Genomic DNA, 16764 nt, shown 5'->3' with positions numbered 1-16764 from the left:
GCAGCTAGCACTAAGCTCAACACTGCAGCTAGCACTATGCTCAACACTGCAGCTAGCACTACGCTAAACACTGCAGCTAGTACTACTCTCAACACGGCAGCTAGCATTACTCTCAACCCGGCAGCTAGTACTACGCTCAACACTGCAGCTAGCACTACGCTTAATACTGCAGCTAGCACTACTCTCAACACTGAGGCTAGTACTACGCTCAACATTGCAGCTAGCACTATGGTCCACACTGCAGCTAGCACTAGGCTTAACACTGCAACTAGCACTACGCTCAACACTGCAGCTAGCACTACGCTCAACACTGCAGCTAGCACTATGCTCAACACTGCAGCTAGCACTAAGCTCAACACTGCAGCTAGCACTGTGCTCAACACTGCAGCTATCACTACGCTCAACACTGCAGCTAGCACTACGCTCAACACTGCAGCTAGCACTGCGCTCAACACTGCAGCTAGCACTACACTCAACACGGCAGCTAGCACTACACTCAATACTCTAGTTAGCACTACTCTCAACACTGCAGCTAGCACTACTCTCAACACTGCAGCTAGCACTACGCTCAACACTGCAGCTAGCACTGCGCTCAACACTGCAGCTAGCACTACACTCAACACCGCAGCTAGCACTACACTCAATACTCTAGTTAGCACTACTCTCAACACTGCAGCTAGCACTACACTCAACACCGCAGCTAGCACTACACTCAATACTCTAGTTAGCACTACTCTCAACACTGCAGCTAGCACGACGCTCAACACTGCAGCTAGAATTACGCTCAACACTGCAGCGAGCACTACGCTCAACACTGCAGCTAGCACTACTCTCAATACGGCAGCTAGCACTACGCTCAATACTGCAGCTAGCACTACTCTCAACACTGCAGCTAGCACGACGCTTAACACTGCAGCAAGAACTAGGCTCAACACTGCAGGTAGCATTATGCTCAACACTGCAGCTAGTACTACGCTCAACACTGCAGCTAGCATTATGCTCAACACTACAGCTAGCACTACACTCGATACTGCAGCCAGCACTACGCTCAACACTGCAGCTAGCACTACACTCAATACTGCAGCTAGCACTAATCTCAACACTGCAGCTAGCACTACGCTCAATACTGCAGCTAGCACTACTCTCAACACTGCAGCTAGCACTACGCTCAACACTGCAGCTAGCACTACGCTCAATACTGCAGCTAGCACTACTCTCAACACTGCAGCTAGCACTACGCTCACCACTGCAGCTAGCACAACGCTCAACACTACAACTAGAACTATGCTCAACACTACAGCTAGCACTACACTCAAAACTGCAGCTAGCACTAATCTCAACATTGCAGCTAGCACTATGCTCAACACTGCAGCTAGTACTACGCTCAACACTGCAGCTAGCACTACGCTCAACACTACAGCTAGCACTACACTAAAGACTGCAGCTAACACTACGCTCAACACTGCAGCTAGCACTACTCGCAATACTGCAGCTAGCACTACACTCAACACTGCAGCTAGCACTACGCTCAACACTGCAGCTAGCACTACTCTCAACACTGCAGCTAGTACTACGCTCAACATTGCAGCTAGCACTATGCTCAGCACTGCAGCTAGCACTACGCTTAACACTGCAGCTAGCACTACGCTCAACACTGCAGCTAGCACTACGCTCAATACTGCACCTAGCACTACTCTCAACACTGCAGCTAGTACTACGCTCAATACTGCAGCTAATACTACGCTCAACACTGCAGCGAGAACTACGCTCACGACTGCAGCTAGCACTACGCTCAACACTGCAGCCAGCACTAGGCTCAACATTGCAGCTAGCACTACGCTCATCACAGCAGCTAGGACTACGCTCAATACTGCAGCTAGCACTACTCTCAACACTGCAGCTAGTACTACGCTCAATACTGCAGCTAATACTCCGCACAACACTGCAGCTAGAACTACGCTCACGACTGCAGCAAGGACTACGCTCAACACTGCAGCCAGCACTAGGCTCAACATTGCAACTAGCACTACGCTCATCACTGCAGCTAGCACTACGCTCAATACTGCAGCTAGCACTACTCTAAACACTGCAGCTAGTACTACGCTCAACACTGCAGCTAGCACTACGCTCAACACTACAGCTAGCACTACACTAAAGACTGCAGCTAACACTACGCTCAACACTGCAGCTAGCACTACTCGCAATACTGCAGCTAGCACTACACTCAACACTGCAGCTAGCACTACGCTCAACACTGCAGCTAGCACTACTCTCAACACTGCAGCTAGCAATACGCTCAACACCGCAGCTAGCACTACTCTCAACACCGCAGCTAGTACTACGCTCAACACTGCATCTAAAACTACGCTCAACACTGCAGCTAGCAATACGCTCATTACTGCAGCTAGCACTACTCTCAACACTGCAGCTAGTACTACGCTCAACATTGCAGCTAGCACTATGGTCAACACCGCAGCTAGCACTAGGCTTAACACTGCAGCTAGCACTATGCTCAACACTGCAGCTAGCACTACGCTCAACACTGCGGCTAGCACTACGCTCAACACTGCAGCTAGCACTATGCTCAACACTGCAGCTAGCACTAAGCTCAACACTGCAGCTAGCCCTATGCTCAACACTGCAGCTGGCACTACGCTAAACACTGCAGCTAGTACTACTCTCAACACGGCAGCTAGCACTACTCTCAACCCGGCAGCTAGTACTATGCTCAACCCTGCAGCTAGCACTAGGCTCAACAATGCAGCTAGCACTACGCTCAACACTGCAGCTAGCACTATGCTCAACACTGCAGCTAGCACTGCGCTCAACACTGCAGCTAGCACTACACTCAACACCGCAGCTAGCACTACGCTCAATACTCCAGCTAGCACTACTCTCAACACTGCAGCTTGCACTATTCTCAACACTGCAGCTAGCACGACGCTCAACACTGAAGCTGGAATTACGCTCAACACTGCAGCTAGCATTACGCTCAACACTGCAGCTAGCACTACTCTCAACACTGCAGCTAGCACGACGCTCAACACTGCAGCAAGAACTAGGCTCAACACTGCAGGTAGCACTACGCTCAACAATGCAGCGAGCACTACTCTCAACACTGCAGCTAGCACTACGCTCAATACTGCAGCTAGCACTACTCTCAACACTGCAGCTAGCACTTCGCTCACCACTGCAGCTAACACTACGCTCAACACTGCAGCTAGCACTACACTCAATACTGCAGCAAGCACTACGCTCAACACTGCAGCTAGCACTACGTTCAACACTTCAGCAACCACTACTCTCAACACTGCAGCTAGTACTATGCTCAACACTGCAGCTGACACTAGACTCAACACTGCAGTTAGCACTACTCTCAACACTGCAGCTAGCACTACGTTTAACACTACAGCTAGCACTACACTCGATACTGCAGCTAGCACTACGCTTAACACTGTAGCTAGCACTATGCTCAACACTACAGCTAGTACTACGCTCAACATTGCAGTTAGCACTATGGTCCACACTGCAGCTAGCACTAGGCTTAACACTGCAACTAGCACTACGCTCTACACTGCAGCTAGCACTACGCTCAACACTGCAGCTAACACTATGCTCAACACTGCAGCTAGCACTAAGCTCAACACTGCAGCTAGCACTATGCTCAACACTGCAGCTAGCACTACGCTAAACACTGCAGCTAGTACTACTCTCAACAGGGCAGCTAGCACTACTCTCAACCCCGCAGCTAGTACTACGCTCAACACTGCAGCTAGCACTAGTCTCAACACTGCAGCTAGCACTACGCTCAACACTGCAGCTAGCACTACGCTCAACACTGCAGCTAGCACTTCGCTCAACACTGCAGCTAGCACTACACTCAACATCGCAGCTAGCACTACACTCAATACTCTAGTTAGCACTACTCTCAACACTGCAGCTAGCACTACTCTCAACACTGCAGCTAGCACGACGCTCAACACTGCAGTTAGAATTACGCTCAACATTGCAGCTAGCACTACGCTCAACACTGCAGCTAGCACTACTCTCAATACGGCAGCTTGCACTACGCTCAATACTGCAGCTAGCACTACTCTCAACACTGCAGCTAGCACGACGCTCAACACTGCAGCTAGAACTAGGCTCAACACTGCAGGTAGCACTACGCTCAACACTGCAGCTAACACTACTCCCAACACTGCAGCTAGCACTACGCTCAATACTGCAGCTAGCACCCTTCTCAACACTGCAGCTAGCACTACGCTCACCACTGCAGCTAGCACTACGCTCAACACTGCAACTAGCACTATGCTCAACACTACAGCTAGCACTACACTCAATACTGCAGCTAGCACTAATCTCAACATTGCAGCTAGCACTATGCTCAACACTGCAGCTAGTACTACGCTCAACACTGCAGCTAGCACTACGCTCAACACTACAGCTAGCACTACACTAAAGACTGCAGCTAACACTACGCTCAACACTGCAGCTAGCACTACTCGCAATACTGCAGCTAGCACTACACTCAACACTGCAGCTAGCACTACGCTCAACACTGCAGCTAGCACTACTCTCAACACTGCAGCTAGCACTCCGCTTAACACTGCAGCTAGCACTACGCTCAACACTGCAGCTAACACTACGCTCAATACTGCACCTAGCACTACACTCAACACTGCAGCTAGTACTACGCTCAATACTGCAGCTAATACTACGCTCAACACTGCAGCTAGAACTACGCTCACGACTGCAGCTACCACTACGCTCAACACTGCAGCCAGCACTAGGCTCAACATTGCAGCTAGCACTACGCTCATCACTGCAGCTAGCACTACGCTCAATACTGCAGCTAGCACTACACTCAACACTGCAGCTAGTACTACGCTCAATACTGCAGCTAATACTACGCTCAACACTGCAGCTAGAACTACGCTCACGACTGCAGCTACCACTACGCTCAACACTGCAGCCAGCACTAGGCTCAACATTGCAACTAGCACTACGCTCATCACTGCAGCTAGCACTACGCTCAATACTGCAGCTAGCACTACTCTAAACACTGCAGCTAGTACTACGCTCAACACTGCAGCTAGCACTACGCTCAACACTACAGCTAGCACTACACTAAAGACTGCAGCTAACACTACGCTCAACACTGCAGCTAGCACTACTCGCAATACTGCAGCTAGCACTACACTCAACACTGCAGCTAGCACTACGCTCAACACTGCAGCTAGCACTACTCTCAACACTGCAGCTAGCAATACGCTCAACACCGCAGCTAGCACTACTCTCAACACCGCAGCTAGTACTACGCTCAACACTGCATCTAAAACTACGCTCAACACTGCAGCTAGCAATACGCTCATTACTGCAGCTAGCACTACTCTCAACACTGCAGCTAGTACTACGCTCAACATTGCAGCTAGCACTATGGTCAACACCGCAGCTAGCACTAGGCTTAACACTGCAGCTAGCACTATGCTCAACACTGCAGCTAGCACTACGCTCAACACTGCGGCTAGCACTACGCTCAACACTGCAGCTAGCACTATGCTCAACACTGCAGCTAGCACTAAGCTCAACACTGCAGCTAGCCCTATGCTCAACACTGCAGCTGGCACTACGCTAAACACTGCAGCTAGTACTACTCTCAACACGGCAGCTAGCACTACTCTCAACCCGGCAGCTAGTACTATGCTCAACCCTGCAGCTAGCACTAGGCTCAACAATGCAGCTAGCACTACGCTCAACACTGCAGCTAGCACTATGCTCAACACTGCAGCTAGCACTGCGCTCAACACTGCAGCTAGCACTACACTCAACACCGCAGCTAGCACTACGCTCAATACTCCAGCTAGCACTACTCTCAACACTGCAGCTTGCACTATTCTCAACACTGCAGCTAGCACGACGCTCAACACTGAAGCTGGAATTACGCTCAACACTGCAGCTAGCATTACGCTCAACACTGCAGCTAGCACTACTCTCAACACTGCAGCTAGCACGACGCTCAACACCGCAGCAAGAACTAGGCTCAACACTGCAGGTAGCACTACGCTCAACACTGCAGCGAGCACTACTCTCAACACTGCAGCTAGCACTACGCTCAATACTGCAGCTAGCACTACTCTCAACACTGCAGCTAGCACTTCGCTCACCACTGCAGCTAACACTACGCTCAACACTGCAGCTAGCACTACACTCAATACTGCAGCAAGCACTACGCTCAACACTGCAGCTAGCACTACGTTCAACACTTCAGCAACCACTACTCTCAACACTGCAGCTAGTACTATGCTCAACACTGCAGCTGACACTAGACTCAACACTGCAGTTAGCACTACTCTCAACACTGCAGCTAGCACTACGTTTAACACTACAGCTAGCACTACACTCGATACTGCAGCTAGCACTACGCTTAACACTGTAGCTAGCACTATGCTCAACACTACAGCTAGTACTACGCTCAACATTGCAGTTAGCACTATGGTCCACACTGCAGCTAGCACTAGGCTTAACACTGCAACTAGCACTACGCTCTACACTGCAGCTAGCACTACGCTCAACACTGCAGCTAACACTATGCTCAACACTGCAGCTAGCACTAAGCTCAACACTGCAGCTAGCACTATGCTCAACACTGCAGCTAGCACTACGCTAAACACTGCAGCTAGTACTACTCTCAACAGGGCAGCTAGCACTACTCTCAACCCCGCAGCTAGTACTACGCTCAACACTGCAGCTAGCACTAGTCTCAACACTGCAGCTAGCACTACGCTCAACACTGCAGCTAGCACTACGCTCAACACTGCAGCTAGCACTTCGCTCAACACTGCAGCTAGCACTACACTCAACATCGCAGCTAGCACTACACTCAATACTCTAGTTAGCACTACTCTCAACACTGCAGCTAGCACTACTCTCAACACTGCAGCTAGCACGACGCTCAACACTGCAGTTAGAATTACGCTCAACATTGCAGCTAGCACTACGCTCAACACTGCAGCTAGCACTACTCTCAATACGGCAGCTTGCACTACGCTCAATACTGCAGCTAGCACTACTCTCAACACTGCAGCTAGCACGACGCTCAACACTGCAGCTAGAACTAGGCTCAACACTGCAGGTAGCACTACGCTCAACACTGCAGCTAACACTACTCCCAACACTGCAGCTAGCACTACGCTCAATACTGCAGCTAGCACCCTTCTCAACACTGCAGCTAGCACTACGCTCACCACTGCAGCTAGCACTACGCTCAACACTGCAACTAGCACTATGCTCAACACTACAGCTAGCACTACACTCAATACTGCAGCTAGCACTAATCTCAACATTGCAGCTAGCACTATGCTCAACACTGCAGCTAGTACTACGCTCAACACTGCAGCTAGCACTACGCTCAACACTACAGCTAGCACTACACTAAAGACTGCAGCTAACACTACGCTCAACACTGCAGCTAGCACTACTCGCAATACTGCAGCTAGCACTACACTCAACACTGCAGCTAGCACTACGCTCAACACTGCAGCTAGCACTACTCTCAACACTGCAGCTAGCACTCCGCTTAACACTGCAGCTAGCACTACGCTCAACACTGCAGCTAACACTACGCTCAATACTGCACCTAGCACTACACTCAACACTGCAGCTAGTACTACGCTCAATACTGCAGCTAATACTACGCTCAACACTGCAGCTAGAACTACGCTCACGACTGCAGCTACCACTACGCTCAACACTGCAGCCAGCACTAGGCTCAACATTGCAGCTAGCACTACGCTCATCACTGCAGCTAGCACTACGCTCAATACTGCAGCTAGCACTACTCTCAACACTGCAGCTAGTACTACGCTCAATACTGCAGCTAATACTCCGCACAACACTGCAGCTAGAACTACGCTCACGACTGCAGCAAGGACTACGCTCAACACTGCAGCCAGCACTAGGCTCAACATTGCAGCTAGCACTACGCTCATCACTGCAGCTAGCACTACGCTCAATACTGCAGCTAGCACTACTCTCAACACTGCAGCTAGTACTACACTCAACATTCCAGCTAGCACTATGCTCAACACTGCAGTTAGCACTTGGCTTAACACTGCAGCTAGCACTACGCTCAACACTGCAGCTAGCACTACGCTCAACACTGCGGCTAGCACTACGCTCAACATTGCAGCTAGCACTATGGTCAACACCGCAGCTAGCACTACGCTAAACACTGCAGCTAGCACTACGTTCAACACTTCAGCAAGCACTACTCTCAACACTGCAGCTAGTACTATGCTCAACACTGCAGCTGACACTAGACTCAACACTGCAGTTAGCACTACTCTCAACACTGCAGCTAGCACTACGTTTAACACTACAGCTAGCACTACACTCGATACTGCAGCTAGCACTACGCTTAACACTGTAGCTAGCACTATGCTCAACACTACAGCTAGTACTACGCTCAACATTGCAGTTAGCACTATGGTCCACACTGCAGCTAGCACTAGGCTTAACACTGCAACTAGCACTACGCTCTACACTGCAGCTAGCACTACGGTCAACACCGCAGCTAACACTATGCTCAACACTGCAGCTAGCACTAAGCTCATTACTGCAGCTAGCACTATGCTCAACACTGCAGCTAGCACTACGCTAAACACTGCAGCTAGTACTACTCTCAACACGGCAGCTAGCACTACTCTCAACCCCGCAGCTAGTACTACGCTCAACACTGCAGCTAGCCCTAGTCTCAACACTGCAGCTAGCACTACGCTCAACACTGCAGCTAGCACTACGCTCAACACTGCAGCTAGCACTGCGCTCAACACTGCAGCTAGCACTACACTCAACATCGCAGCTAGCACTACACTCAATACTCTAGTTAGCACTACTCTCAACACTGCAGCTAGCACTACTCTCAACACTGCAGCTAGCACGACGCTCAACACTGCAGTTAGAATTACGCTCAACATTGCAGCTAGCACTCCGCTCAACACTGCAGCTAGCACTACTCTCAATACGGCAGCTTGCACTACGCTCAATACTGCAGCTAGCACTACTCTCAACACTGCAGCTAGCACGACGCTCAACACTGCAGCTAGAACTAGGCTCAACACTGCAGGTAGCACTACGCTCAACACTGCAGCTAACACTACTCCCAACACTGCAGCTAGCACTACGCTCAATACTGCAGCTAGCACTACTCTCAACACTGCAGCTAGCACTACGCTCACCACTGCAGCTAGCACTACGCTCAACACTGCAACTAGCACCATGCTCAACACTACAGCTAGCACTACACTCAATACTGCAGCTAGCACTAATCTCAACATTGCAGCTAGCACTATGCTCAACACTGCAGCTAGTACTACGCTCAACACTGCAGCTAGCACTACGCTCAACACTACAGCTAGCACTACACTAAAGACTGCAGCTAACACTACGCTCAACACTGCAGCTAGCACTACTCGCAATACTGCAGCTAGCACTACACTCAACACTGCAGCTAGCACTACGCTCAACACTGCAGCTAGCACTACTCTCAACACTGCAGCTAGTACTACGCTCAACATTGCAGCTAGCACTATGCTCAGCACTGCAGCTAGCACTCCGCTTAACACTGCAGCTAGCACTACGCTCAACACTGCAGCTAACACTACGCTCAATACTGCACCTAGCACTACACTCAACACTGCAGCTAGTACTACGCTCAATACTGCAGCTAATACTACGCTCAACATTGCAGCTAGCACTATGGTCAACACCGCAGCTAGCACTAGGCTTAACACTGCAGCTAGCACTACGCTCAACACTGCAGCTAGCACTACGCTCAACACTGCGGCTAGCACTACGCTCAACATTGCAGCTAGCACTATGGTCAACACCGCAGCTAGCACTAGGCTTAACACTGCAGCTAGCACTACGCTCAACACTGCAGCTAGCACTACGCTCAACACTGCGGCTAGCACTACGCTCAACACTGCAGCTAGCACTATGCTCAACACTGCAGCTTGCACTAAGCTCAACACTGCAGCTAGCCCTATGCTCAACACTGCAGCTGGCACTACGCTAAACACTGCAGCTACTACTACTCTCAACACGGCAGCTAGCACTACTCTCAACCCGGCAGCTAGTACTACGCTCAACACTGCAGCTAGCACTAGGCTCAACACTGCAGCTAGCACTACGCTCAACACTGCAGCTAGCACTGCGCTCAACACTGCAGCTAGCACTGCGCTCAACACTGCAGCTAGCACTACACTCAACACCGCAGCTAGCACTACGCTCAATACTCCAGCTAGGACTACTCTCAACACTGCAGCTTGCACTACTCTCAACACTGCAGCTAGCACGACGCTCAACACTGAAGCTGGAATTACGCTCAACACTGCAGCTAGCATTACGCTCAATACTGCAGCTAGCACTACTCTCAACACTGCAGCTAGCACAACGCTCAACACTGCAGCAAGAACTAGGCTCAACACTGCAGGTAGCACTACGCTCAACACTGCAGCTAGCACTACTCTCAACACTGCAGCTAGCACTACGCTCAATACTGCATCTAGCACTACTCTCAACACTGCAGCTAGCACTTCGCTCACCACTGCAGCTAACACTACGCTTAACACTGCAGCTAGCACTACGCTCAATACTGCAGCAAGCACTACGCTCATCACTGCAGCTAGCACTACGCTCAACACTTCAGCAAGCACTACTTTCAACACTACAGCTAGTACTATGCTCAACACTGCAGCTGACACTAGACTCAACACTGCAGTTAGCACTACTCTCAACACTGCAGCTAGCACTACGTTTAACACTGCAGCTAGCACTACACTCGATACTGCAGCTAGCACTACGCTCAACACTGTAGCTAGCACTATGCTCAACACTACAGCTAGTACTACGCTCAACATTGCAGCTAGCACTATGGTCCACACTGCAGCTAGCGCTAGGCTTAACACTGCAACTAGCACTACGCTCAGCACTGCAGCTAGCACTACGCTCAACACTGCAGCTAGCACTGTGCTCAACACTGCAGCTACCACTAAGCTCAACACTGCAGCTAGCACTATGCTCAACACTGCAGCTAGCACTACGCTAAACACTGCAGCTAGTACTACTCTCAACACGGCAGCTAGCACTACTCTCAACCCGGCAGCTAGTACTACGCTCAACACTGCAGCTAGCACTACGCTCAATACTGCAGCTAGCACTACTCTCAACACTGAGGCTAGTACTACGCTCAACATTGCAGCTAGCACTATGGTCCACACTGCAGCTAGCACTAGGCTTAACACTGCAACTAGCACTACGCTCAACACCGCAGCTAGCACTACGCTCAACACTGCAGCTAGCACTATGCTCAACACTGCAGCTAGCACTAAGCTCAACACTGCAGCTAGCACTATGCTCAACGCTGCAGCTAGCACTACGCTCAACACCTCAGCTAGCACTACGCTCAACACTGCAGCTAGCACTGCGCTCAACACTGCAGCTAGCACTACACTCAACACCGCAGCTAGCACTACACTCAATACTCTAGTTAGCACTACTCTCAACACCTCAGCTAGCACTACTCTCAACACTGCAGCTAGCACTACGCTCAACACTGCAGCTAGCACTGCGCTCAACACTGCAGCTAGCACTACACTCAACACCGCAGCTAGCACTACACTCAATACTCTAGTTAGCACTACTCTCAACACTGCAGGTAGCACTACACTCAACACCGCAGCTAGCACTACACTCAATACTCTAGTTAGCACTACTCTCAACACTGCAGCTAGCACGACGCTCAACACTGCAGCTAGAATTACGCTCAACACTGCAGCTAGCACTACGCTCAAGACTGCAGCTAGCACTACTCTCAATACGGCAGCTAGCACTACGCTCAATACTGCAGCTAGCACTACTCGCAACACTGCAGCTAGCACGACGCTCAACACTGCAGCTAGAACTAGGCTCAACACTGCAGGTAGCATTATGCTCAACACTGCAGCTAGTACTACGCTCAACACTGCAGCTAGCATTATGCTCAACACTACAGCTAGCACTACACTCGATACTGCAGCCAGCACTACGCTCAACACTGCAGCTAGCACTACACTCAATACTGCAGCTAGCACTAATCTCAACACTGCAGCTAGCACTACGCTCAATACTGCAGCTAGCACTACTCTCAACACTGCAGCTAGCACTACGCTCACCACTGCAGCTAGCACTACGCTCAATACTGCAGCTAGCACTACTCTCAACACTGCAGCTAGCATTACGCTCACCACTGCAGCTAGCACTACGCTCAACACTACAACTAGCACTATGCTCAACACTACAGCTAGCACTACACTCAAAACTGCAGCTAGCACTAATCTCAACATTGCAGCTAGCACTATGCTCAACACTGCAGCTAGTACTACGCTCAACACTGCAGCTAGCACTACGCTCAACACTACAGCTAGCACTACACTAAAGACTGCAGCTAACACTACGCTCAACACTGCAGCTAGCACTACTCGCAATACTGCAACTAGCACTACACACAACACTGCAGCTAGCACTACGCTCAACACTGCAGCTAGCACTACTCTCAACACGGCAGCTAGCAATACGCTCAACACCGCAGCTAGCACTACTCTCAACACCGCAGCTAGTACTACGCTCAACACTGCATCTAAAACTACGCTCAACACTGCCGCTAGCACTATGCTCAACACTACAGTTAGCACCACACTCAATACTGCAGCTAGCACTACGTTCAACACCGCAGCTAGTACTACGCTCAACACTGCAGCTAGAACTACGCTAAACACTGCAGCTAGTACTACGCTCAACACTGCAGTTAGCACTACGCTCAACGCTGCAGCTAGCACTGCGCTCAACACTGCAGCTAGCACTACGCTCAACACAACAGCTAGCACTATGCTCAACACTACAGCTAGCACTACACTCGATACTGCAGCTAGCACTACGCTCAACACTGCAGCTAGCACTTTGCTCAACACTACAGCAAGCACTACACTCAACACTGCAGCTAGCACTACGCTCAACACTACAGTTAGCACTACGCTCAACACTACAGCTAGTACTACACTAAAGACTGCAGCTAGCACTACGCTCAACACTGCAGCTAGCACTACGCTCAACACTGCAGCTAGCACTACGCTCAACACTGCAGCTTGCACTACGCTCAACACTACAGTTAGCACTACACTCAACACTGCAGCAACCCCTACGCTCAACTCTGCAGCTAGCACTACGCTCAACATTGGAGCTAGTACTACGCTCAATACTGCAGCTATCACTACGCTCACCTCTGCACCTAGCACTACGCTCAACGCTGCAGCTAGCACTACGCTCAACACTACAGCTAGCACTATGCTCAACACTACAGCTAGCACTACACTCGATACTGCAGCCAGCACTACGCTCAACACTGCAGCTAGCACTATGCTCAACACTACAGCTAGCACTACACTCAATACTGCAGCTAGCACTAATATCAACACTGCAGCTAGCACTATGCTCAACACTGCAGCTAGTACTACGCTCAACACTGCAGCTAGCATGATGCTCAACACTACAGCTAGCACTACACTAAAGACTGCAGCTAGCACTACGCTCAACACTGCAGCTAGCACTACTCGCAATTCTGCAGGTAGCACTACCCTCAACACTGCAGCTAGCACTACGCTCAACACTGCAGCTAGCACTACTCTTAACACTGCAGCTAGTACTACGCTCAACCTTGCAGCTAGCACTATACTCAACACTGCAGCTAGCACTACGCTTAACACTGCAGCTAGCACTACGCTCAACACTGCAGCTAGCACTACGCTCAATACTGCAGCTAGCCCTACTCTCAACACTGCAGCTAGTACTACGCTCAATACTGCAGCTAATACTACGCTCAACACTGCAGCTAGAACTACGCTCACGACTGCAGCAAGCACTACGCTCAACACTGCAGCCAGCACTAGGCTCAACATTGCAGCTAGCACTACGCTCATCACTGCAGCTAGCACTACGCTCAATACTGCAGCTAGCACTACTCTCAACACTGCAGCTAGTACTACACTCAACATTCCAGCTAGCACTATGCTCAACACTGCAGTTAGCACTAGGCTTAACACGGCAGCTAGCATTATGCTCAACACTGCAGCTTGCACCACGCTCACCACTGCAGCTAGCACTATGCTCAACACTGCAGCTAGCACTACGCTCAACACTGCAGATAGCACTACGCTCATTACTGCAGCTAGCACTACTCTCAACACTGCAGCTAGTACTACGCTCAACATTGCAGCTAGCACTATGGTCAACACCGCAGCTAGCACTAGGCTTAACACTGCAGCTAGCACTACGCTCAACACTGCAGCTAGCACTACGCTCAACACTGCGGCTAGCACTACGCTCAACACTGCAGCTAGCACTATGCTCAACACTGCAGCTAGCACTAAGCTCAACACTGCAGCTAGCCCTATGCTCAACACTGCAGCTGGCACTACGCTAAACACTGCAGCTAGTACTACTCTCAACACGGCAGCTAGCACTACTCTCAACCCGGCAGCTAGTACTACGCTCAACACTGCAGCTAGCACTAGGCTCAACAATGCAGCTAGCACTACGCTCAACACTGCAGCTAGCACTATGCTCAACACTGCAGCTAGCACTGCGCTCAACACTGCAGCTAGCACTACACTCAACACCGCAGCTAGCACTACGCTCAATACTCCAGCTAGCACTACTCTCAACACTGCAGCTTGCACTACTCTCAACGCTGCAGCTAGCACGACGCTCAACACTGAAGCTGGAATTACGCTCAACACTGCAGCTAGCATTACGCTCAACACTGCAGCTAGCACTACTCTCAACACTGCAGCTAGCACGACGCTCAACACTGCAGCAAGAACTAGGCTCAACACTGCAGGTAGCACTACGCTCAACACTGCAGCTAGCACTACTCTCAACACTGCAGCTAGCACTACGCTCAATACTGCAGCTAGCACTACTCTCAACACTGCAGCTAGCACTTCGCTCACCACTGCAGCTAACACTACGCTCAACACTGCAGCTAGCACTCCGCTCAATACTGCAGCAAGCACTACGCTCAACACTGCAGCTAGCACTACGTTCAACACTTCAGCAAGCACTACTCTCAACACTGCAGCTAGTACTATGCTCAACACTGCAGCTGACACTAGACTCAACACTGCAGTTAGCACTACTCTCAACACTGCAGCTAGCACTACGTTTAACACTACAGCTAGCACTACACTCGATACTGCAGCTAGCACTACGCTCAACACTGTAGCTAGCACTATGCTCAACACTACAGCTAGTACTACGCTCAACATTGCAGCTAGCACTATGGTCCACACTGCAGCTAGCACTTGGCTTAACATTGCAACTAGCACTACGCTCAACACTGCAGCTAGCACTACGCTCAACACTGCAGCTAGCACTATGCTCAACACTGCAGCTAGCACTAAGCTCAACACTGCAGCTAGCACTATGCTCAACACTGCAGCTAGCACTACGCTAAACACTGCAGCTAGTACTACTCTCAACACGGCAGCTAGCACTACTCTCAACCCCGCAGCTAGTACTACGCTCAACACTGCAGCTAGCACTAGGCTCAACACTGCAGCTAGCACTACGCTCAACACTGCAGCTAGCACTACGCTCAACACTGCAGCTAGCACTGCGCTCAACACTGCAGCTAGCATTACACTCAACATCGCAGCTAGCACTACACTCAATACTCTAGTTAGCACTACTCTCAACACTGCAGCTAGCACTACTCTCAACACTGCAGCTAGCACTGCGCTCAACACTGCAGCTAGCACTACACTCAACATCGCAGCTAGCACTACACTCAATACTCTAGTTAGCACTACTCTCAACACTGCAGCTAGCACTACTCTCAACACTGCAGCTAGCACGACGCTCAACACTGCAGTTAGAATTACGCTCAACACTGCAGCTAGCACTACGCTCAACACTGCAGCTAGCACTACTCTCAATACGGCAGCTAGCACTACGCTCAATACTGCAGCTAGCACTACTCTCAACACTGCAGCTAGCACGACGCTCAACACTGCAGCTAGAACTAGGCTCAACACTGCAGGTAGCACTACGCTCAACACTGCAGCTAACACTACTCTCAACACTGCAGCTAGCACTACGCTCAATACTGCAGCTAGCACTACTCTCAACACTGCAGCTAGCACTACGCTCACCACTGCAGCTAGCAATACGCTCAACACTGCAGCTAGCACTATGCTCAACACTGCAGCTAGCACTAAGCTCAACACTGCAGCAAGCACTATGCTCAACACTGCAGCTAGCACTACGCTCAACACTGCAGCTAGCACTACGCTCAACACTGCAGCTAGCACTGCGCTCAACACTCCAGCTAGCACTACACTCAACACCGCAGCTAGCACTACACTCAATACTCTAGTTAGCACTACTCTCAACACTGCAGCTAGCACTACTCTCAACACTGCAGCTAGCACTACGCTCAACACTGCAGCTAGCACTGCGCTCAACACTGCAGCTAGCACTACACTCAACACCGCAGCTAGCACTACACTCAATACTCTAGTTAGCACTACTCTCAACACTGCAGCTAGCACTACACTCAACACCGCAGCTAGCACTACACTCAATGCTCTAGTTAGCACTACTCTCAACACTGCAGCTAGCACGACGCTCAACACTGCAGCTAGAATTACGCTCAACACTGCAGCTAGCACT

General features: G+C 50.6%; 1 protein-coding gene across 1 annotated transcript in view; it reads left to right on the top strand.

Moving 5' to 3' along the window:
* The window catches only part of LOC137405117 (pneumococcal serine-rich repeat protein-like), a 93815-nt gene that overhangs the window by 64121 nt on the left and 12930 nt on the right, over positions 1–16764 (top strand). The window contains exons 37-39 of the mRNA XM_068091341.1: positions 7709–8475; positions 10325–10492; positions 14765–14932. Coding sequence (XP_067947442.1) covers positions 7709–8475; positions 10325–10492; positions 14765–14932 — 1103 coding nt within the window. The remainder of the gene's footprint in view (positions 1–7708; positions 8476–10324; positions 10493–14764; positions 14933–16764) is intronic.

This window comes from Watersipora subatra, chromosome 9 (assembly GCF_963576615.1).
Source record: "Watersipora subatra chromosome 9, tzWatSuba1.1, whole genome shotgun sequence".
Lineage (NCBI taxonomy): Eukaryota > Metazoa > Bryozoa > Gymnolaemata > Cheilostomatida > Watersiporidae > Watersipora > Watersipora subatra.
This window is presented reverse-complemented; position numbering and strand designations above follow the sequence as displayed.